Source organism: Eptatretus burgeri, chromosome 14 (assembly GCF_056783735.1).
Source record: "Eptatretus burgeri isolate ZD-2024b chromosome 14, Ebu_testis_v1, whole genome shotgun sequence".
Classification (NCBI taxonomy): domain Eukaryota; kingdom Metazoa; phylum Chordata; class Myxini; order Myxiniformes; family Myxinidae; genus Eptatretus; species Eptatretus burgeri.
The window spans coordinates 48,853,408-48,878,346 of record NC_140974.1 but is presented as its reverse complement, the minus strand read 5'-3'; the positions used below and the strand labels follow the sequence as shown (position 1 = coordinate 48,878,346).

The 24,939-nt window shown below is 43.6% G+C and overlaps 1 protein-coding gene across 3 annotated transcripts in view; it reads left to right on the top strand.

The window, feature by feature from the left end:
• The window catches only part of LOC147013138 (prolyl 4-hydroxylase subunit alpha-2-like), an 83,396-nt gene that overhangs the window by 21,111 nt on the left and 37,346 nt on the right, over positions 1-24,939 (top strand). For all 3 annotated transcript variants that reach the window (XM_085854747.1, XM_085854745.1, XM_085854746.1), the window contains exons 3-6: positions 6,925-7,021; positions 12,549-12,703; positions 14,095-14,232; positions 20,463-20,566. In XM_085854747.1, coding sequence (XP_085710873.1) covers positions 6,925-7,021; positions 12,549-12,703; positions 14,095-14,232; positions 20,463-20,566 — 494 coding nt within the window. The remainder of the gene's footprint in view (positions 1-6,924; positions 7,022-12,548; positions 12,704-14,094; positions 14,233-20,462; positions 20,567-24,939) is intronic.

The window sequence follows — 24,939 nt, the reverse complement described above, 5'->3', positions numbered from 1 at the left end:
CATGTTTTGAATTTCAACTGATCGGATATATAGTCTGGCAGCCAGAATTATTTATTTTTTTGATCTGGGTTATTTTTGATATTTTTTTTTTAAATAAGGTTCACTTGGCTGTGCCTGCATGGGTTTGAGGGTAGAGGAGTAGCAGCTGAAATGCGAATCCTATCCTGGTTCCTCCTGATGTCTTCATCTTTGCTTTTTGCTTGTTCGGGTTCCTTCTGATGACTCCAGTGCAGGACTGTACCTATTTGGTCTTGTATTTGATTTTGATTGAGTTTTTTAAATCCCATTCTGAATTAAATTGAATGATCATAAAAAAGTCATGGGTGAGGGTCAGGTGTCCAATCAAAGCGGGGTTACATCAAAGCGGGACGTCTTGGTACCCAGTCATCACTGCCAGCAGTTATAAAGTGGCAGTTCCAAGTCTGTCTCTTATTAATTACCTAACACATCAGTACACAAACACCACACAAAATACACCAAACAAAACAAGTCCCGGCATGGGTCTGCAATCTCTGATTGCTCTTTTTCTTGTTAAATTTGTGGTGTGTCTGGTGGTATCCGTACTGTAGTTCACGGGCCGGCGTTTACTTGTGTGTTTGGTTGTTTGTTTGTTTGTCGTCCTCCTCCTCCTCCTGCAGTATCAGCATGACCCCAATTCTTGTATTGGGGTGTTTTTATCTTTGCTGGTGGTCTTGGGGAGGGGATGTGAGGGGGGGCGTGCAAATTTTTATCTATATAAATGTGTATCGTGTAGCACCGCTCCAGGTGAGAGAGGACATTCCAGGTCCCACCATTTACAGTGCAGTGAGGTGTTTTGAATTATAAGCAGTAGGTATGTTTTTTTTTCTTTATGCACGTAACCCGGGTTATTTGAATTTTATTTTCGGAGCGATTGAAGCAGCTGCCTCGACACCCAAATAAAGGTATGTGTCAGGAAAACGTGCTGTATGCTTGGAAGAAGATCGCCCATAGGGCAAGTACTCTGCTAGTATAAAGAATGAGCCATAGGTAGAAGGGATGGTTCTGTTGAGGGCACAGCAGAGCACAGACGTCCTATAGACTGTTGCCATTTGAATCAATCTGAAATTCCTCAGGGGATCGTTATGGTAGCAAACAGAGATTGGGGTCCATCTCCAGAGTCGATTGACCCTAATGTTCGTTGAATCTGATGAACCAAGCCATCCCATTTCACGTAATTGCAAAGCGCGCTTCCTTTCGTTCCCAAATTACTTCCCAATATATTGTTATGTAGGGAGGGGGGGTCCCGAGCTGGTTTCTGCTCGCATATACGCCTGCCCTGTCATTCCCACCTACTTGCCTGCATGCTGCTACCTTTAGCTTCACGGTTTGTGGTGTGGGGAGTACGTGCTGAGATGGGCACACAAGGTGCCGTGGGGCCAAGTTCTGCATGGGACAACTGGGATTTATCATGGAGAGCAGGACTACATCGTGTGTGGAATGGTGCCACACTGTGCGGGTTCCTGAACTCTTCTCTCTCTATCTTGTCCTCTCTCTATCTTGTCCTCTCTCTATTTATCTCTCTCCATCTTTCTCTATCCATCTCATCATCCTGAGTGAATGACATAAGGTTAATCTTTGATCCGTTGAGGTCCCGAGGGCACATGGGTTATTTTCATAGTGAACGCAGTGAGCTTCATACTTAACGCGTGCATGTGAGAGAATAGGAAACAACAACAACAACAACACAATACCCCTGGCTATTTGGAATCCGTGTCGTTAGCTATGACCTTTTGCTTCCGTTTTTTTTTTTTTTGTTTCCGGTTTTTGTCACAGGGAATGGTGCATACCGGGAGATAAAGGCATCGTCAGAGACATGAAAGACCCAAATAATATCAGACATGGTGTATATTTCCTCCACTGATTTTAATAAAGATATCTCCCACATCATCAACAAATAATTTTTAATCGTGATTTACGTTATTTGATCGCTGATCCCGAATCCAGGCCGAAGTAACCGGAAATTGCGTCAAAATCATCAGCTGTGCGGCGCTTACACGTACCACGGTATAGTTGGCAAGTATACAGTTGTCAACAAGTTATTGGTAAAGTCAGAAGCGAATGTAAGAATAATTCTACGTTCGCTTCGAGGGTTTGCCTATTCCATGTTATCAAGTATTTACTGTTGATGTTACTGTGGATGTGGTCATTTTCCTATTCTTCCTCCAAGCCCCATTTTGTTAATAAATCCTGTTTGTAATTGAGAACTTGTGTGGTCATCTGGGAACGGAACTCCAAAGCACATAGTGAATTGGAATTAACCCGTTAAGTCGAGCTGTCTGTGACCCACACAAATAAGGCGCGACAAACAGTGAATCGCCTGTAACGGTTTTCTCGGCCACTTCTGACAGGTTGATTCACCACAGTCATGTATCTGAGATGCCGATTCGTGCGCAAATTAACAGGCAGATGTGCACTGTGGAGACATCTCTTTCCTTCCACACCCGATGGGCGCATTGGTCGTTGAACACCCGCGGCCATTACAATATTTTATATTTCCGAATAAAGTGATGCAGTGGGCCCCCTATCTTCTTCTTCATTCATATGCAGCACAAGGCTGTGGGGTAGCATCACAGGTAAGGGTGCGACTGTGCCACTGATGCAATGTCCTCTGTTGATTAGGTCAGGACTTTGGCCATGGTGCCGGCAATAGCTCGCCGACTCTTTGCGGACACCATTGGATCTTTAACGTCCACTAATGAATGGTGATAGATGGGACGCTTGTTTAACGTCCATCCGAGGGACGGCACACATATTTATGAATCACCCTGTCTGTGAAACACCGAGAAGACAGTTTATAGCTGTGTCAGGGTTTAAACTTAGGCGAGACAGCTTTAGTGGCGCGTGTGCGTACATCTAGGCCATCCTGCCAGCCTGCCCCCCCCCTCCCACTGGTTAGATACAAAAAGGGTGACCTTTTTAAACTTGCAAACTACCTCGGCATTTGGAATTCTATGGTAGGATGTACAGGAGTTAGTATAACACCTGTTTTTTTTACCTTGTATACAGCTGTCAATGATTAGCATGTACAATATCTAAGCTCATGAAAGAGTGAGAAGGCAGAGTGTAAAATGGCAATGTAATGGCAGTGAGGCCATAATTGGACAGAAAAAGCATGGGGAAGAATGAAAGGGAAAAGAGCAAAAGGAGGAAACATGGTAACCTATAAGAAAGACTGTTAGGGTAGGTAGGGTTAATGCAAATAAAAAAATATTATGAGTATGGATGGGAGTAGTGCACCCCATGCTTGAAGCCCTGGAGGGAAGTGAGACTGAACAGTCTCAGGAAGGTGGTTCCACAAACAGAGGAAAAGAGGCACAAAAGGGTTGAGGTGTGTTGTGAGCCTGGATTTTTGGAGCTTGACTCGGATGAGGTTACTGGTAGAAAGCATGCATCCTGTAGGACCTCAGGGTTGGAAGGATAAGAGAGCAGAGGGAGCTAGACCAGAAGAGAGGCAGTTAATCAAACAATGGAAACCGTCGATCCTGCAAATGGTTCCAATTTTTCAAGGAAAGACTTGGAAAGGCAGGGAGTACCAGTCTGCAGCTAGCTTTAGAGGCCATTTTCACTTTGTCTTCCTCCCAGTAGTGATCTTGGCTGACGGTGAAGCCTCAAAGTTCAACAGACTGAATGTCTTGCAGACTGCAGACCATGGATATAAATGTGTAGGTCAACTTGACAATCCTTCCAAAATGACATGGAGAGACTGACATTTGCAACGATTGAAAGGCATGTTCCATTTACAGACAATTCCAGATCAGTAGAGATTGATGCAACTGTTATCATCTTGTTAGTGTGATGGGGTACTATGAAACACAAGGTGGAGTCATTTGCCTAAAAGAAGGGAGAGTTTTCAACAGCATTGGAGAGGTTTTTTATGTAGATGAGGAACAAAACTGGGCTCAAGACACTGCCTTGGGGAACTCCAGGCTCCACTGGGAGTGGAGAGAAGAGGGTTCCATTGATAGCAACATGTTGCCTGTGTGAATTGGAGGCCAGTAAGCTAGGTATGAAGGAGGTCGTTTATGCTGCAGACAGTAAGCTTGACAAGCAGTACAGGATGCCAGACTGTGTTAAGCGCCTGAGATTTGTCCTACGAGATCGTCCTGACTACCGACGTCGAATTTCCCTCTCCGTAAAGTGGGCTACTCTCTGGAGCACTCAGTCTGTGTCAATGCCAGATGACTTGCCTGAATTTTGCCCAAAAGGCACCTCAATCAAGTGTGTTATATGGGACTCATCCTCAAACACCTTTTACCTGAGAATCACCATTGACCCTATCTCAACTCAAGGTGCATTTGATGGTTTAGTAGAGTTGTTTTCTCAGAAAAAAAAACAAAAACAACTGGATTCACTCTCTTTTTGAATGTCATTTCAAACAACAGAATATAAAATTCAGAAAACAATGTCATTGTGTTTGAAATTTACCGGAAAAATAGGAAGGGGTTGCACCAGTTCGCATCGGTATTGCTGGAAAACATCACACAAATTTGTTCATCACTCTTGAGTAATCACCTGGCATTCACAGGGATATAATCATTGAACATTATAGAATGGCTGTTCAAAATGGGTCGTGGAGTGATCACGGAGTAGAATAAATTATGACATATTTACAGGGAGGCACAAAAGGCTCATGGAAGGGCTTTCATTACAACCTTAATTTATGGTTATTGACATCACACGTCAGCTATTAATCATACTAAAATACGCCATTTGGTGTCTGTCTGTCTGTCTGTCTGTCTGTCTGTCTGTCTGTATGACCGTGATACATTCGTGGTTACTTATCCAATCTCAACCAAACTTGACAGGGTAGTTTAAGGTCACATGACGGAGGTTGTGGTGACTTTATTTGCCCCCCTTCCCCAAAGGGCTTTTTCCTCCTTGGACAAACACCGTGTTAACATGTATAAATATCTTATCATGGCGTTTTGTGCAAAATCCCCATTAGAAGTAAAACATATTATAAACCACAAACATGTATGATTACCTTTTTAAACAGTTGCTACTGCTGTTTTAACACTACGCATCAGTAGTGCCCTTTATTTGATGCATAACCCTATGCTCCTATCGGGAGCAGGTGTATGAGTAATAATAAAAGCATTTTGACACCATTGAAACTTTTGAAAAGGGTGAATAACATAATGGTGTTGCACGAACCACAAAGTATTTTTAGTACTCGATTCTATTTAATGGAAGTCATCGTTTTTTATGAAGGCCTATATCATCTTTTTTGTATACATAGTCAAGGCTTGTGGAAGAGCTAGTATAGTGAATGGATCACAACGTAACAGTACAAAAGGAACAGCAGAGAGAGAGAGGGGGAAAATGTAGTTTATCAATGTTTATACATCTCATTACCAGACAGATGTAATTTATTTACAAGAGATCCACATTAATCTGCCAACTGTATACCAGATGAAGATTTCAGGCTCCGACATTCATTTACATTCCCATGAGAAATATAGTAGAGCAACCGATGTCAGATCCAATATTGTAGATGTTGAGGCACTGCCCACTCCATTGGCTTACTGTGACATAACAAGGATTTGTCAGTACAAAATTGCCCACATCGAAAATCACCATATATGAGCCTTAGTCCGTGCTGGTTATCCAACACTTTCATCACACGGTTTTCTATGCTGAAGATTTCAACATTCACCACACCAGCTGAGGCTATAAACTCAGACCTTACTAACTGGGCAGTAACAAATGACTTAAATCTCTATGACTCCCAAGCCACCAAGTTTTCCACTCCGCAAGATGGAGAAGTTCGATAATAACCAATTTCTGCTGGATCTAAACTGCACGAAGTATTTCACCTATCCTAATATCTGTGGCCATTTTCCATACAGCCAACAGTCCAATATTGGTGGATGTTGAAATGACCACCCCAATGGTGAACTCTGGTTCAAACCTTCGATGGAACAACAGAAATGGGAGGAAAAAGAGGAAATGGTGACAGCTGATAAAAGAGCTTCATAGCATTATAGTAAACCTAATTGCCAATCACTCCAATGTGATAAATAAAGGATACAATGTCGAAAGAAAGTCTACATCCCCTTTCAAAATTTTCACCTTTTGTTGCCTCATAGCCTGGAATGAAATAGCATTAAATCATACTTTTTCCACCTTTACTAACACATCGTAACTCACAACTTACAAGTGAAAAACAAATGCTACAATTTTCAGAAAATTAATAAAAAATGCAAAACTAGAATATCTTGGTTGGATAAGTGTCCACATATGCATACCATCAGTATCATGCTCATCAAACCATTAGGCAATCACACATGCTCTGTGTATGAGGGCATGGTGGGGGCGGGGAGGGGGGGCGGTCCCCTCTTGCAGTCATTCTCGCCATAATTATAGGCAACTAGACTTGTGCAGTATTTTTATACATGATCCTAAGCATGCTGGGATGTTATTTGCTGGATTAACACATGGGCCACACTTGTGTGGAAGCTGTTGCCTGGTGTCCCTCATTTGCCCTGGTGTTTCCATTTTTTTTGTCCACTACTTGTCGCTGCCATAGAATTTAACCGAATTTAAGGTGAAATTTTTTTTTTGTTGAAACAAACAAATCATCAACTTTCGGTGACAAAGCATTTTGAGTGGAATTTGTAATTGCTGCAGAATTTTGCAATCCCTATTTGTAATTACAATCAATTTAATCATGCATGTATGTACTACAAGGTAGTGCCATAATGTTATATGAAATTTGGAAAGTTTAAGAAATGGGAACTTGGCGAACAACCTTTGTTTGTAATACCATATTCTTCAATAAGCATAGTAATAGCTTGGACCTTGTCTTAACATATTTCTAGATTTTGAACCTGAAGTTGCACTTGCCAGTGTCATGCTATTTGACATACTTTTTTTCTTGTCCATTTCCAATGTGCCACAAAGGTCAAATGGCTGAGTTGCGATTGGCTGAGCGTGATCTTGTGACGTCACTACAGCAACTCATTGCTCAAGAGAAAGAGAGATTGGCCAAAATCCAAAGGTAGGCCTTTATGTGTTTTAACACTAAAAATAAAGTGAGTTATTATTTTTTTAACTATGACAGAGTCAACATTTCACTTTTTTTTGTATACCATGTCGAGGCTCGTGTAAGAGCTAACACAGAGAACATGTAACAAGGCAGGATACAAGAGTGGTGGGGGAGGGGAGCATGAAATAGTGGAGAACAGAGACAACAGGAGATCTGTGGAAGGGAGAGGGATGGGATGGGGTACACGGGGTAACTAAGATGGTACGACAGGGACTTTCAGGAAGGAAAACAGGGAATTTGAAGGTCTGTTTGGGGTGGATTAACAGGGGTAGAAAAGATCATGGTTTTGCATGGGGGAAGATATGAGATGGTGGTGAACAGCTGTTTTGAAGACCTGGAGGAAGGGGTTGGATTGAAGAGAGTGTGGGAGTTTGTTCCAGAGGTGGGAAAAAAGAGGAATGAAAGGGTGAAGGCGAGCAGTGATTCTTGATTTTAGCAGTTTCACCAAAAGGGTTTTTTTAGCAGACTTTGAGTGCCCTGCAGAAATATAGGGGGGACAGATCACAGACAGAACGGGGGGGGGGAGGGAGGGAGGGGCAAGGCCGGAGAGGAGATGATAGAAGACAGAAAGACCACCGACCTGCCTCCAGTGAGACGGTGACAGACCCAAAGATTCAGTTTCGTCATGGGAGATACTAATGATCATAAAAGCCTTGGTTTCCACAGTGTGAATTGGAGCTGGAGGACTACCCCAGAGGGGAGAGCAGTACTCTATCAGACTGTGGATGAAAGCTTTGTAAGTGGCTCGAAACTCAGGTGTGCGAAGGAAGGACTTTGCACGACGTAGGATGCCCCTTCAGCGATTGGATTTGGAGGCCAGCTTGGAGATATGGCTTTCCCAGGAATGATCTTGGCAGACAGTGAGACCCAAAAGCTTGTATTGAGAAAGGACTTCTTTAAGAGGATTGTTGAGAAAGTAGATTGGGGGGGGGGGGTCCTGATGGTGCTTTCGGAGAGATCGTGAGTGTGAGAGATTTGTCCGGATTGAAAGACATGTTCCATGTGTTGGAACAGCTTGTGATTTTATCCAGATCAGCAAAGAGTGAAGAGGCTGCTGCCTGCCAATTAGAGGGATAAGAGATGATATGGAAGATGGTGGAGACATCAGTAAAGAGATAAAGAGGATTTTCCTGAGAGGCGGAGAGATCATTGATGAAAAAAAGAAAAAGAACAGGACCCAGAACACTCACTGCCTTGAGGAACTCCAGCCTGGACTGGAAGAGGAGATGAGAGACTTCCAATGAGAGCCACGCATTGACTGTGACAGGAGAGGAAGTCCACGAGCCATGAATGGAGATTGCCTTGGATAGCATAAGAAGAGAGTTTGGTGAGGAGGACGGGGTGCCAGACCATATCGAAAGCTTACGATATGTCTTGTGAGATGGCTCTGATCTCATTTCTGGCACTGAGGACCTCCATCCATTGTAGGGAAAGCAGAAGCAGCATGTCCAGGGGAGAGCGATGGTTGGAAATCAAGCCATTGGAGAAGAGAAAGGATTTAATGTCTGAAGCGATGATGGATTCCATGACCTTGCTGATGATTGGGAGAAGGCTGATTGGTCTGCAGTTGCAGGGATCTATTTTTGCACCTTTTTTCATGCAGGGCAGTGATGTTAACTAATTTCCAAACAGATGGCAGATGACCTTGAATAAATGAGAGGGTGAATAGAACAGAGGAAGAGCAGCAGAGCACGGTTTAAGGACAAGTGGGCTGATGCCGGCTGGACCGGTTGCAGAATCAGAGTCGAGGTTTGACAGCAAGCTCTCAACCTTGTCAGGAGAAAAGGACACAGAGTCCAGGAGCAGTTGGGTGCGACTGGGTTAGGTGGGTGTAGATAGCGATGGGTTTGTGACAAGATTTAGAAGCAAACACAGAGTTTAAGCATTCAGCCTTTTCATGTGCAGTGTTAGCTATGAAGCCATTTCAGGTAAGGGAGGGATCGAGGGGGAACATAAACCAGAAACGGCCTTAACTAGACACCACCGGGATTTGGAGGAGGGAGACAGGTTTGAGAGTTCAGACTTGAGATTGGAAAGATGTTGTTTTCTGGCCCTCCTTAGGGTAGACACACACTTGTTCCGAGCTTTGTGGAAGGAACTAAGATTGCCTTCAGTTGAATTTGCCTTCCATGAGATGAAGGGAAGTTTTTTTCTGGATAACTGCCTCACCACAAACTTCAGTGTGCCATGTGTGGGAGGAAGGGTCGGACAACTGAATATGAGATGGGATAAATCTGTGCATGAGAGGGAGCAAGTTTCTTTGAAAAAATTCCCAGGATGAGTTGATGTCAGTGAGAGTAGAAATGAGAGAGCAGTCTAGAAGTTTGATGGCTGCTTGAAGAATTTGCCAGTCTGCCTGAGTGAAATGCCGGACTCGTCCATGCTGAGGGGGTTCTCTAATAACAGCCAGAGAGATGTCTACATTGACAAGCATGTGATCAGATGAACCCATTGGAGCAGAAGAACAGCAGACATTTTCTGGGAAATTCATCAAAATCAAATTCAGAAGAGATGGAGTCCTGTTCCTGACATGGCTGAGATCCGTGTCAGGAAGTTTACAGATTGTGTCAGTCCCAATGAGTCACAGAATGTTCCAAAATTAACACACACGAAATACATCACCTGCTGACTTTATTGTGACCTGCTTACATAAATGCATTAAGCATTGCCTCAAGCTGGGGATGCAAATTATGTTGATCATGTGATGTGACATGTAATCCCAGAAAGAAATATATTATGCTATGTGAGCAGCACAAACAGCTTAAGAGTCACAGAATTCGCGGCATCAAATATAGAGATAATGTTCTTGTTGTTTCTTTATTGGTCATTAACTCTTAACTATTTATTATTGGTCAATTAATTTTGCATATTGGCCTGTAAAAGCAACTACAGACTGGACATTGTCTGTCATTACAAGTCATTCTTCAAAAAAAATCAGCTGCTCACAGCCTTACAATGCTTCTGTTAGCTTAATGAAGTGTTGCTCTCCCCTATAGGCTGGTTCCTCAGCATCACATTTGTTTCTGCTGGATTCTGTGGAATGTAAACTTCAATATTATTGAAGTGGAAGCACATGACTAACTGTTGCTCTCGCATCACAGCCTGGTCAGAGGCGTTTCCGTTTTTTACTGTCTCTCCTTCACTCTAGCTCACATGGCTCTCCCAGCCATCCAACCCTTGCCATCTCCTCGAAGATGCATGAGTTCTTGCAGTCGCCCCCTCCTGGTTAAACTCCCATAATCCAGGCTCAGTGCACACCTTAACTGTTTGTTTCTCTTTACTCCCATTTGTAGAACCACCTTCCTGAGGCTGTTCCATCCCACACTCTTCCCTCCAGAGATTCAAGCTGGCGGTTCGCTACCATCCCATGTCATCCCTCATAAACCATACCTAACCTAGCACAACACTCTTACTTGCCAGTTTATCCCGTTTCCTCCACTAACCTTCCCCTATTCTTTTTGTCTGTCCGTTCATTACTTTGTTTATTGTGCCCAACTATTTCTCCACTGCCAGTATGTTGCCTTTTTCAATTGCCATTTTGTTGCCCTCCATCATCTTTCAAAACAACAGCTATTTATTTCACTTTATTTTATTTTATCTCTTACATGTTAAACACACATTTACATTTGGAAACTTTAATGCACTTGAAATAGACTACAATCTCAAGGGGGGGGGGGGGGTTGGGACTATTAATTTAATGCGTCTATTAATTCTTTTTTTTGTTAATGGTCAAAACCTTCCCGAGTACATCCTAAGTACAACCAACAACTTTCAACTCATTCTGTCAAACTGTTTAGGCCACAAACGGGAAGGGCAGGGGTGGAGAAGCAGGAATTCAGGGACGCACTGGAGAGGATGATGGGAATGGATGAGCTGGAGGTGATGCTGTGCATTGCGGGGGACTCTAACATGCGTGTGGGTGTAGCGGAGCCACGTGAAGATGAATGTTTTATTCAGTTTGGTTGGGGAACGAGGAATAGAGAGGGTCGAGAGCTGGTGGAACTGGTGGTGAGGAATGGGATAGTCATTGCTGGTTCATTCTTTCAAAAGCGGGAAAGCCACAAGATTACCGATGGGAGTGGACAACAAAGAACAGAACTGGGTTTGGTGGTGGTAAGGAAGTGACAGTTGTGTCCGGTTAAGGATTGTAAGGCAGTGGCGGGAGAGCATGTTACCACCCTCCGCAAGCATATGGTGTTTGTGGCATGGATGAAGAAAAGGGGGGAGGTTAAGAGCAGAGGTCAGAAGATTATTAGGTGGGGGGGGGAGGGTGGAATGTTCTTATAGAGTACAAGGAGAGGATGAGGGCCAGGTATGAGCGACTTATCGAAGAAGTGGAAGGTTTGGAGGAGGAGTGGAAGAAGTACGGAGAGGCATTTTGGGGAATTGCAAAGTTTTTGTGTGGAAGGACGTCAGGAAACGGTGCTTCGTTGAGGGATAGAAACCAGGGGTATGGTGGGCGGAGGTAGTAGCGAGGGCAGTTGATGAAAAATGGAGGTTTGGAAGAGCATCGAGAAGATCAAGGATAGAGTCAGGCAACTGAATGCAGGGTTGCATGTACCTGTGTGGGCAAAAGGAGAAAGCAGCAAGGACAGCTGTGGATAAGGCAAGGAATGATATGGAAGAGGAGGTGTACAAATACAACACGTAAGAGGATGGTGGGAACAAGATCTTCTATAATTTGGCTCGTGATAGGAATGAGAATAGTAAGGACATGAAAGGGGAGCACTGATTTAGGATGGTGGTGGGAGGCTGGTGTCAGAGAGGGGGTATTGAAGGTGTGGGAAGGGAAGAGTTTTGGTTGCTTCTAGGATGTCGGAGGAGTTCAGCATGAACATCGGTTTGAAGCAGGGATGTGCTCTCAGCCCACTCTTGTTTATCATGGTGATGGAGCTGGAAAGCAGAAAGATAAACATGAGGGGTAGTATGGGGAGGATGTTGTATGTGGACAATCTGGCTGTTGTGTTGGAAAGTGGGCAGGAGAACAGGAAATACTGGGTGAGAGTGGAAGAAGGAATTTGGAAAGCATGGGTTGAAGGTGAGTGTAGAGAAGACTGTGATGTGATGTGGGTTGGAGGAGTATCGTGGTCGAGGCAGGGCAGAAGTTTGGTGCGATTGGACCTCATGCCCTTACAAAGGGAAGAGGAGGAGTAGAAGGACAAGTCAACACTGTCACAGGATTTGGAGTCGGCATCATATGAGACCCGTGTTCATGTCAATGAATAAAGCAGTTGGTAAACAATATATCATGCAATTATTTGATGAATAAATGCTGAAACAAAATATGGGAAGATTGATTGAAATGAATGACTTTGTAATTGTGCATAGTTTTTGTGCATAGATTGCCACCAAATTTCCTCACATGTCAGTTTTTTTGTAAGCTTGTTAGCTCACTGAGTGGTTTTGGACTACACTTAGTTTGACAATAACACTTCCAATGAACCTCTTCTGCTGTTCCCTCTCCCATCTTTACCTCCAGATGGGTAGATTCCCTCCAAGAATCAAAGTCTTCGACTGCAAACCTTAATGCAGAAGCCTTTGTTGGTCATCCCGCACAAGCTTTTCTCCTCATTCACCGCCTTGGCCATGCCTGGCCCAACATGGCTTCCCTTCTTGCACACAATTATACACATGGTATAATAGTGGTATAGTTTGATACCATGAATAATTACTATCATAATTGTAATAGACATTTTATAATGTACAATAGTTTACTTCACTATTCCGTAACTTCCAATACCACAACAGATAAGTTCTCATCAACTCATCAGCATGTACCATTCCCGGTGCAGTGTTCGTTCTGCTGAAGTAGCTACGAGACTACATTCTTGTTCAGATTGTCACTCTGACTCAGGAAGTCAGGGATGGAATTTTTGAATTTGATCATGGTGCTGGCAAAAGCTTGGCCAATCTTTGTGCAAAGGACACTGTGGAATATTTAATGTTCACCAACTTATGATAGCAGATGAGTCACCCAGATTAACATCAATCCGATGGACGGCACACACCTTTATCAATCACCTTGCCTGTCAAATACTGGGATGAGAGTTTATAGCTCGGACGAGATTCGAGTCCCAGGCTCGGCAGCTGAGAGGCACGTGTGCGTAACTCGTTGCCATCCTGCCACCCTTCCCCTCTACCATTTACTTGAAAGAAAGGCTTCCTAACTTGTGGTCCATTCAGCAAATAGGTGTGACCCATATGATGCTGTTATCGATTTCAGAAGGAGTGCTTGGAGCTTCCCCTGTAGCATCCCCTAGCTGATACAGCAGCGCGATTGTCCTGCAACTGCAACGTGAAAGAGGAGAGTAGTTGAATAGATGAGAGTATGAAAGAAACATGAATTGCTTTCTTGCTCGGGGAGAGAAACAACTCTGTGAGGCCTTTGAAATCAAAGAAAGCATTGGCATAGTGTGACAATGCAATCTCCAAGAAAATGAATAATTGTATTCCATTGCTGTCAGATATGACATGCAGTATCCTGTGTTGTCGGAATATATTGTGAATGTGCACCTCACGTGAAACAAGCCCAACATGGTGGTCCTCAATGGTGATCATGATGAGTGCCCTTGCTTTAAACTTTAAAGGAACGTGTTAGGTTGGATTTGATGAAGACAACCTGAAAGTTTTGTGCATAAGGTTAAGGCCCATCTCTTTATTACATCCTCGAATATGGTGGAATTTTAAAAATTACCCCATCCCCTGTCCCTGATACTACATTAATATTAATTCCCTTCTCTTACTCTTATTTCTTTCCAAACTTCTTTTTCTTCTCTCCCCACTCTTTTGTGATGAAAATATATGGGTTTTTTGTGATGGAGCATTTTACGTCATTTTAAAAAAAATTTATAGCATTTTAGGTCATCAACAGCTGGTCACACAAAATTAGGATCCATTGGCAATGATCTAACTGTTTTTAAATCCATGAGTATTAATGTGCGTCCAAGTTGAAGGCAGTGCCATGTTAAATTTGTACTGTATATTGTATAAACAATGGCTTACTTGTTTGTGCCTGTGAGAAACAGAATTTTTATCAAGTTTATCAGCGAATCGAGAAATCTTTCCAAATGATGAAGACCGGCAGGGAGCAGCAAAAGCACTGCTCCGGCTGCAAGACACCTATCGTCTCGCACCACCATCATTAGCAGCTGGAGAGATACCAGGTCTGCATGTCTGTCAGTTTTGAAACACAACTAATGTCAATAATGGCATAAGCTTTTAATTGCATCGCGTGAAGAAATCTCCCTTGTTTTCTAAATTCGCTCTTCACTTTATCTGTCTGCTTGCCAGCTTTCAAAGTTTAAATTTTTTTTACAGTAGTTGAGGCTCATGGATGAGCTTGATGCTAAATGATTGGGTGGGGAAAAAAAGCATCAACATTGTGGAGGAGAACATTGTCGATTGCCCACATGAACCCCTCCAAGTCCTTTGGAATACCTCTGGTTCCGTATAGCTCTCTGCAACTACCTAATATTTGTCTGTGTAGTCTACCATCCACCCAATGATGACCCCATATACATCTATATTTCCTCTAACATGGATCAACTCATAACCATCCATCCATACTCTCCATTCTTAAAGAGCAGGTTTTGGGTCGCTGATGACTTCACGTGATTCGAAGGTTGTAATCGCATTAATAATCGTTCGGCAATTATTTTCTTACATTTGAAACTCAAAATATGCTAAAATTAACTTTTAAGTCAAAACTTTTGTCAGTGATCGAAAAACAGAGCGGAATTTACCGAGGATGCTATGACGTCACGTTCTCCTAAAACTTCGTGAACATTCGGAAACAGCGTGTGAACAATGGCGAGATGCAAATCAGAGAGTGATTTCAGCGGCGATGAAATTGAGTGTTTTCATTCCGATATTGCCGAGGACGAGTGGGAGGATGATGGGAATTTATACTATGGAGGTTCTGGCCCTGAGCCATATAAATTTGAGCCACTTGCAAGTGCCAGAAAACGGCCTATTTCGTGTACAAGTGGCAGGACTGACTGCCCGGCAGTTCACACTGACAGACTCCACCAGACAGATTGGTTTGTAGATTTTCATTTTCTTGTTCGATGCATAAAATAATGTAAAGTTTGATTCGCCTGTGACTTTATATAATAATTTTTAATGCTCTAGTCGCTCAAGAGTCAGAAATAGAATGAATCAATAATGGACCCAAATATATTATACACCGTAGCCTTGGCGTTGAAGTCTTTCTGACAACTGATCTTGACCCCAGCGAAAGTGAACAGTTAGAACAAACCCCAACTTTCAAGAGACTGTTGTGGCATATAAATACCAAAACATGTTTAGCCTCAATGGGAAATATTCTACCAAATTTAGAAAAAAAAGTGGAAAATTGATCAATTTTTTACAATTGAAATGAAATAGCCCAATTTGCTGATACTATTGAAAAGTAATTTAATCAACAATAAGTTGATTTGTTGAGAAATTTTTTCAGAAAGTTTATTTATGTGTTTTTCCATGTTCTCTTTAAGAATACATTACAAGGTTTTTCTCACTTAAACTCAACAATTGATTCTGTGACAGAGCAGTATCTGGAGAACTTGTCAACCAACAACTCGTATTCACAGAGTGGTGATCGGATGTGTTTATGCCTTCGTAATCCTCGGCTGTGAAATGGTCACCACAAATGACAAGTCTATCCAAAGGGTCCTCTTTACCCGTTTTCTTTGGGGGAAAATTCGCCCGTTTTGTTTGTACAAATCTTATCCACTGCCGGCGAATGTTTGATTCCTTCAGGAATCGGTGGGAGCGATTACCCGTTTTCCAGACATTTTCGCAAAACATGACGACACGCATAAGAGGTATGATGTACAAATATCCAAATATCTTTGTTCTACAATAATTCAAAATAAAAAAGGATAATATAGACAGTTGCAAGCTCAAAATTAGCGAAAGAACGGCCCGCCGAACTGGACACTTCTTCAATGAGCGAGTGAGCGTCCGCTTTGCTTTGGAGAACGTGACGTCACCATCCATATATGGGCACGCGGCTGTTTTTTTTCAACAGCCTCAAGAAATAACAACTTCGGAGTTAAATTTCAATAATTTTCCCAATAGTTAGGCAACAATAATAGTTTGCATCGAACTATTTAATGCACATAAAATCATATTGATAAATCTTCAGAACATGTTTGGTGACCCGCAACCTGCTCTTTAATCTGTGGTGATTTAAACTGTCACCATGCCAGCTGGCTAGGTGTTCATTCTGCATCAACCAGCCATAACATAGCAGTAAAGTCCTTCTGCAGATCTGTGGGTCTGACCCAACCTGTAAGCTGACCAACCCAATTTTTTGCAACTGGTACATCATCCCTCCTCGACCAAGTTATGACTAACTTTCAGTACAATCGCTTCTGTTCCTCTTTTGCTCCTCTTGGCTCTTCTGACTAATTTCTTGTCAAGGCCCATATCTCCCTGGCCATTGTGAGGAAGAAATCTCAGTCATGCAGAATATGGCTGTTCGCACATAGGCCATTGCACATTGGAATATAAGTCCCTCAAATATAATTTCCATGCAACACAGATGTGGATTTCTTGAAATCAATTTATATGAGTTCCAAATATGTATCTGAGTCCGAATCACCTTGTCCCCACATGCACTCTGTGCTCATAATTTTTTTAATGATCAGTTCATCAGAACCCATAGAAACAAATGGTAAATGGCCTATATGGAAACCATACTTGTTACAAAATGTAATATTTGAGTCGTTAAATTGCTGTGTAAGTGGTTGGAAGTGTTTTTGCACTTTGTTTATGACATAACCTGGCCAAAAATTCAACAAAATCCATTTCGTATGACAAAAAATAGTTTATGATTTTGTCTAAAATGGGATGAATATGAAAATATTTCATTTTATAAAGTGTAAGAAACGTATACGGCTTGAATGCAATTGTTAAGACTTTTTAAGTTGGGAATATGTCACCTGAAAATTGTTGAATATTTTTATATCTACAGTGTGATCAAATTTCATGTTATAATGTATAATAGAAGAAAGTCGTGTGTGTGTGTGTGTGTGTGTGTGTGTGTGTGTGTGTGTGTGTGTGTGTGTGTGTGTGTGTGTGTGCGTGTGTGTGTGTGTGTGTGTGTGTGTGTGTGTGTGTGTGTGTGTGCGTGTGTGTGTGTGTGTGTGTGTGTGCGCGCGCGCGCACATGTAGCCATTTCTCTCAGAGATGGTCAAAAGGATCTTCATCAAATCTTCAGAGGTTCATATTAAATGAACCCCAACCCCATTCCTTAGTGGCTATAGGGAAGTGTTTTCAGCCTCCACAAAAATAGAAAAAAAAAATTGATTTCTTCAAAATGCAACAACAATGCATGACAAGATGAGCTCATTATCTTCAAAAGGGGTGTTTAAATTTACCCAAATACCAATTTTCATTCTTGCATTCCATTGGAGGTACCTTAGTGCTCATGCAAAGTTTTGCACCACTAGGTTTCATCGTTTTGGAGTTATGGTGAAGATACACTGACACACTGATTTACTGACACACACTGGGATATTTGTTGTATGTATAGATGATAATAATACTATGAGATCCCTTACAAGGAAATTTTGATGCAGGAAGAGGCCATTAGCCCATCAAAGCCTGGACTATTATTTACAACATATGGTTGCTTGTCCGTTGAGTATTGAGCAAGGAAGCAGCATGTACAATTTTTAAAATATTGTGTGTGACTTTGCCGGGGTTCGAACCACTGACTTCTCAGACTCGGACCACACGCTTTAAATCTGGTAGAGTGAGGTGAAGTATGTGTCATATCTCACCTTGAGCACCAGATTTCTGGTCATTCCTCCTCACTTTACTGACATCACAGAAGCGTTTGTAACACTCGTAATGTACGCCTATCTTGTCATCTGTCGGTTAAATGCACGATTGAATATCTTCAAAATATAAACCGAGAGTGGCTCCGATTTCCGTGACATCTTTACTTTCTTTGCACTCATACTGTCTTCATTCAGTCGCAAAACTGATGAATCAAAGCTGGGATTCGTTGGTAAATGGACTAAAATTAGCATTTGTTGAAGAAACAACACGCATAATGCAGAATTTTGCCAAAACTTGGCAGTCGTCTTATCCGAGTTAACAGTGGTGGGAACCGCCATCTTGCCTTCATCGGTGGTCCTGCAGGATAGACCATCACTTGTGATTGGTCAATCATACTCATGAGATGCAGTTCGACTGAGCTGTTCTAAAATGCTTTTTCTCAATCACCAAACTTGTCACGTGAGTTCACGAGCATTGGAATATTCTTATTCGGATATATTTGAAAAAAGTGTAATATTGTGTAATTACTGTGAACCAATGAAGTTTTCCCCAGCAAAGTAGTAAGGATGAAGACGTTAGGTCCGAACGTACAGTGGAGCCTAATAGGCAAACTAGTGGTGATTACAATCTGCCGTCTCACAAAATAATTTGGCTACCCTCTCGACAGCACCTTATTTGCTTCTGCCTGGGAATATTTCACGAAAGCCTACTTTCACTCATGCACCAGTTTATCCCATCCCACCGGGAGCTATCCTATCTATCCTTTAGGCCTTGGTATTCTGTTTCCTGTGGAGAGGCAGTTGCAGTCATGCAGTTTTCTTCCTCAATATGGAAAGCTCATCTGACTGATGGCAAGTTTAGTTCATTTCAGAAGGCTCGCAACAAGTCTGTATCCATTTTGTGGCATGCCAGTAAACACCATCCTGCAAGTCTCAAGGCTGAACTCTCCAACCAGTCTTCTTCCTCCAAGTCATGGTGGCGCCTTGTCAAGTCCATCTTGCCACCTCCCGATGTCCTGTAAATTAGCAACCATCACCCCTGACTACAAGAAGGATGTATAAACACATCCTATCAACTTCAGATCAGTGACCTTGCTTCCAAGAAAAGTCGGGGAATGCATTATTGCTTCTGATGTCAAGTCTATCCTGTTTTCAAACAATCTGATCTTTGACCGAGAGTTTGCATTCTGTTTCAGTAACCACAACTCTGGACATGCTGCTCATCCTCTCTCAGAAATTGTTAGAGGCCCGAAATCTCAATGAGGAAGTCAACACCGTCGTCTTGGACATATCACAGGTGTTCAACAGTCTGGCATCCTGCTTTGCTCACCAAGTTTTCTGTCTATGGCCTGCAGGGCTGCTTTCATTCCTGGATTTCTGACTTCCTCTTCTCACGCAGTCAACGTTTTGCTATCAATGGAATGCTCTCCTCCCTTCTCCAGTAGAGGCTGGAGTTCGCCAAGGTCGTGTTTTGGGCCCAGTCTTGCTCCTCATCTATATTCATTACCTCTAGGATGCTCTGAAAAACCCTCTCTTCCTTTTTTAAAGATGACTCCACATTGTGTCATACACTACCCCATCCCTCTTATAGACGGATAGCAGTTGTGTTTGCGTCCTTCTGCTGATCTGGAAATTATTAAACTCTGGTCTAATAAATGGAACACGTCCTTCAATCATGGATAATCTCAGGCTTATCAGATTATTTCCTTGGTTATCCACTGGAAGGGCCTCACCATCAGCCATGGTGAAGCCTTTTCTTGGCCAACCACTTAGCAAAGCTAGCCTTCAGAGCCAGTGACAGAATGGGGATCATCTATCGATCCAAGACTTTGCTTAGAAATTCATAGCCACTCACAGTCCATAACTCATGGCCACTCATAGCCACTCACATATGCCTTTGTCCATAACTCAATGGAGCATCTAGTGCTTTAGCATCACATCTGTGTTCTGGATTCTGTGGAATATAAAGCTCTCAATTTTTTTTAATCTCCCATGGTGAGGCCAGATCACAGGTCTGTTGCTCTTGTATTGCAGGCTGGTTGGTGGTCTCTGTTTTCCATCTGTTCTCCATCATTGCTCCCTCTGCCCACTCAGTCCTCAGACCCTCCCAAGCAACTCCAGAATGCATGTGTTTTCCATTAACCACCTCTTGGTTATCCCCGTGCTTAAAAAAAGGAACATATTGTAATTGGCTCCATCTCTGTCTGTCTGTTCATCTGCACATCTGTCTGTCTGTCTGTCTGTCTGTCCATCATCCTAAAAAAACATGTTTTTTCATCATCCATCATCCTAAAAAACATTTTTTTTAATGAAACTTTGTATATGCAATGAACATTTTGGAACACATATGAAATATTTAATGATTTTTTTAACCTTGATCACCGGGAGGGGACTTCAGGTCATTGGGGTAAAAAACGGGAAAGCAATTTTTAACTCAAAATTTGATATTGGCTCATTCCTGATGGAACCTTTTGCCATCTTTCAACTTTCCTTTAGGTAGGAAATGTGGGGATTTGCAGGCACATGATAGATTTTGCTTTCGTTGTTTTTGTTCATCCAAAGGAGAGATCTGTCACTGCTTCTCTGTCTTTGTTTCTACATCCTAGGAGGGCTGTGGATGAGTCGGCTTTTACGAGATGACTCTTTTACCCTCGCTCGTGTGGCCTACATCGAAGGTGATTGGTACCACGCAGAAGCCTGGGCTGCACAGGTAACTATTCTCATTACCATGCACTGAAGACCCAGCACAGGACATTTAGTAGGAAATTGCAGAACCTTTCACACAAACGTCATCAAACTTTCCATGACGTATTACCTCTACCAACGAGGAAGGACGGACATTATGTTTTCACCCCCGTCTATCTGTTTCTTTGTCTGCATGTCTGTTTGTCTGTCTGTTTGTCTTTCTCTCTGTCTGTCAATCTGTCTGTCTGTCTGTTTGTTTGTCTGCTGTCTGTCTGTGAACAGGATATCTCAAAACATTGTGTAAGGATTCGGGCGAAAGTTGGTGGACAGGTTGGGAGTGTGACAAGTATGAAAATATGAGAATTTGGTTAACATCCGGATCTGGATTCGGATACGAGGATTTTTAAAAGTGATTCTCCAGTCAGGTCAGGTCAGATTAGATCTGTGACTTGCTACAGGTACCATGCAAACCTGTACTAACCTGTTCCATGGTCGGGTTATCGGCAACTAAACCGTCTCCCCCACCAAGTTTCTTGGTGAGGAGGGTGTATGATATGGACACCCAAAAGGATGAAGAACAAAACCTGTCAAAGGGCGGAGGAGCTCCTTGTGAGCCAACGGCCATCCATATCTAGGGCCAAACTGTGTCTGCGGACGCCCTCCTGCAGTTGGGTTACTTTTTATTAGGAGGTTGGTGGCAGGATTTGCACTCCGGCCACCGTAAAACCCTTCATTCCGCAAAACATTCCAAAAACATTTTTAAAAAATCTGAAAACCCACTCTGTGGGGCATGACGGCATTGAAGCAAAGCCTTAGGGACCCCCAATATTTGATGATTGGAGGGAAACCACGGGGTAACATCCCTGGGTCAGATTGCGGGAGAGTGTGTCGGAGTGGTGCTGAGGTGTCGTCCACCAGACGGCGGTTTCCTTGGGTTGACCTGAGGCGGTCCCTGCGGGTGGGTGCCTGGAATGTCCTACCCCTAAGAGAGGATGATCACCTGTCTCTGTTATCATCTGAGCTCAAGCGTTTGGACATCAGTATTGCAGCTCTCTCTGAGGTTCGGAGACCGGATTGCGGCGAGATAATGGTGGGTGGTTACACCTACTATTGGTCTGGTCGCTCTGATGGTTACCATACTCAAGGAGTTACTGTAACTGTGTCCAAAAAGCTGACTCCAATGATAATTGAGGTAACACCAATCAACGAGCTTATTATGAGACAAAAGATTTGTCACTCCTTAGGTGTCATTTCCCTGGTCTCTGTATATGCTCCAACTTAGGCGAGTGATCTCACCGTGAAGGACGCCTTCTATGCCACGCTCGACTCTGTGGTTGATCATTGCCCCAGGAGAGATGCACTTCTAGTCTTGGGGAATTTCAATGCATCGACTGGAACTGATATGGATGGTAATGAGATGTGTGATCATTCCCATGGGTCTGGATCTGTGAAGCTGAATAGCACCAAGTTCCTTGACTTTGCATGAAGTCATGGACTTCGGGTGGCTGGTTCATGGTTTCAGCACCTACAAAGCTTATCGCTGGACTTGGTTTTCCATTGCTGGCGGTGTGGCAAAGGAGATTGACCATGTGCTTGTTGATGGTCGGTGGAGGATGATCCAGAACTGCAGGGTCTACCGGAGTGCTCAGTTCCTAAATATTGACCCCCGGCTTGTTGGAGCAACTCTTAAATTGCAGCTTAAATCCAGGAGAATGATACCATCCCAGCCTAGGCTGGATGTTGGCAAGCTCAAGGATGAGAGGGTAGCTGAGGAGTTTGTGAACAAGCTGAGTGGAGATTTGGGGTGTCTGGGTGCCTTGGGGGATCCTGAAGAATTGTGGGGTGCCTTCAAGACCACCATCCTTGATGGTGCTGGTCGATGTCTTGGAACTCCCCAGAGGGCAAAGAAGAATTTTGCCTCAAGGGACACTGGATAGCTTTTCCCAGAGTCACAGGGCCAGACTGAATGGCAGAGCTGAGCTGTTCAGGGAGCTGGGGCGTAAAACTGCATGTGCACGAAGGGTGGACAAGAGGCCGATGTGCAAGGAATCTGTGAAGGGGTAGAGCATCACCTGTGGACAGTTGATTCTCATCCTGCTTACAGGGGAATTTGCGCATTGCGTTAGTCCAAGCCCGACCCTCGGTGCACTGCAGTTAGAGCAGAGGGTGGTGGGTTCTTGATAGAAGAGTCCAAAGTGAAGGCCCGCTGGGCCAGTTACTTTGAGCGGCTGTATGAGGCTGATCCAGCAGCTGTCGAGTTGGATGTCAGGGGTGTTACAATCCCTGTTGCTGACCCTCCAATCAACTGTCGTCCACCTTAGTTTGTGGAAACACAGGCTGCGTGAACCGGTTGAAATGTGGTAAAGCTCCTGTGATCTGTGGCATCCATGCTGAACTTCTCAAGGCTGGTGAAAATGCTGCACTCGTGTCGTTGCATGCAGTTTTGTGCTCTGCCTGGAACACAGGTATCATCCCAACTGACTGGAAGAGGGGCCTTGTTGTCCCTCTCTGGAAAGGGAAGGGTGATTGCCAAGACTGCAACAACTACTGAGGGGTGACACTGCTCTCAGTGCCAGGCAAGGTCTTTGCTCGGATAATTCTTGATCAGGTTCGCCACCATCTGCTTGAGCACCAGTGTCCAGAGCAGTCGGGCTTTACACCAAAGAGGTCAACGATTGACCGTATCCTTGCTCTTCGAGTCCTCACCGATCGCAGATGAGAGTTTCGGCAGGAGCTGCTTGCAGCCGATGTTGATCTCTGTAAAGCGTTCGATTCAGTGAATCGGGATGCCCTCTGGAGGATTCTTGGTCTTCGTGGAGTGCCACCAAAACTGATCGATCTGATGTCTGAACTCTACTCTGGTACTGAGAGTGCTGTGGTGTGGTGGTTCCATCCCTGTCTTATTTCCAGTTGTTATTGGAGTTCGTCAGGGGAGTGTACTGGCCCCCACACTTTTCAGCACTTGTATGGACTGGACAATGGGGAAGATCAAACTGCGGTGCATTGTTTGGGAATGTCAAGATCTCTGACCTTGATTTCGTAGATGATGCAGTCATCTTTGCGGAGACTCTAGATATCCTTTTGGGGGCCCTCGAGGTGCTGAATTAGGAGTCGGAGCTGCTGGGATTACGGGTTTCCTTGGTCAAAACTAAGATCCAGTCTTTCATTGAAATCTTGGATGCTGCTTTCCTGTCTCTACCTGTTTGTTGTGAGGATGTTGTGGTCACGAAGAGATTCACTTTACTTGGCAGTGATATTCATGTCTCTGCTGGCTGTGAGCCAGAGGTCAACAGACATCTGGGTCAGGCCTGGGGAATCACAGATTCACTGGATCACAGGGTGTTGTGCTACCGGTACCTGTGCGGGAGGATGAAAGTCTGAGTCTTCAGATCCTTGCTGCTTCCAGTCTTGCTCTACGGATGTGAGACTTGGACTCTGACCAAGGATCTAGAAGGAGAATTCATTCCTTTGGTACCAGGTCTCTTCGTAGAATCCTTGGCTATCGCTGGTCGGACCTTGTGTCCAACGAATGGTTGCTGAGAGAGACTCAAGTGAGATTTGTTACTTACATAGTCCGTGAGCATCAGCTGTGGCTGCATGGACATGTGGCTCGTTTTCCTGTCGCTGATCCTGCTCACCAGATTCTCTCAGCGAGGGAGTCTCGTGAGTGGAGGAGGCCAATGGGCCGACCACGTGCCTCGTGGTTGCAGCAGGTTGATCAGCATCTCAACGAGATGGAGATGGGCCAGTCATCTGCCTGGGGGATGGCCAGACGGTGGCCCCTGGAGTCCCGGCAGAAAGTGGACGCAGTGATGCGCTACTCTGGCACATGCTCCCATACCTAACCTGACCTTCACCATTGAGAGATGGGGCTAAAAACGATATGTAACACAATATCTCCAAAACTTTTGGACAGATTCAGACAAAACTTGGTGAACAAGTTTGGAGTATGACAAGGACGAATTGTTTCGATTTTGGTGAAGATCTGGATCCGAATTCGAGAATTTTTATGTGCATCTTCATAATTGAGCAACAAGGCTAAAAAGATATAAAACATTATATCGTGAAAAGTTCATGATGGATTTGGACAAAATATGGTGGATAGGTTGGGAGTGTGACAAGTACAAAATTATTCGATTTTGATCAAGATCTGGATGTGGATACGAGGATTTTTAAAAGTGATTCTTCACCATGGAGAGATGGGGCTAAAAACGATATGTTAAGGCCCAGTCACACCTTGACGTTTTCGTCAGCAATGGCAACGTATTAAAATGGATGTAAAACGCTGGCTTACGTTGAACTTTTGATGTTTTTGTTTTAAAGATTCGGACGTATTCATAACGACTTGGTCTTATGCACAGCGTATTAGTAACGGACACAAAACGTTTCGTTGTGTTA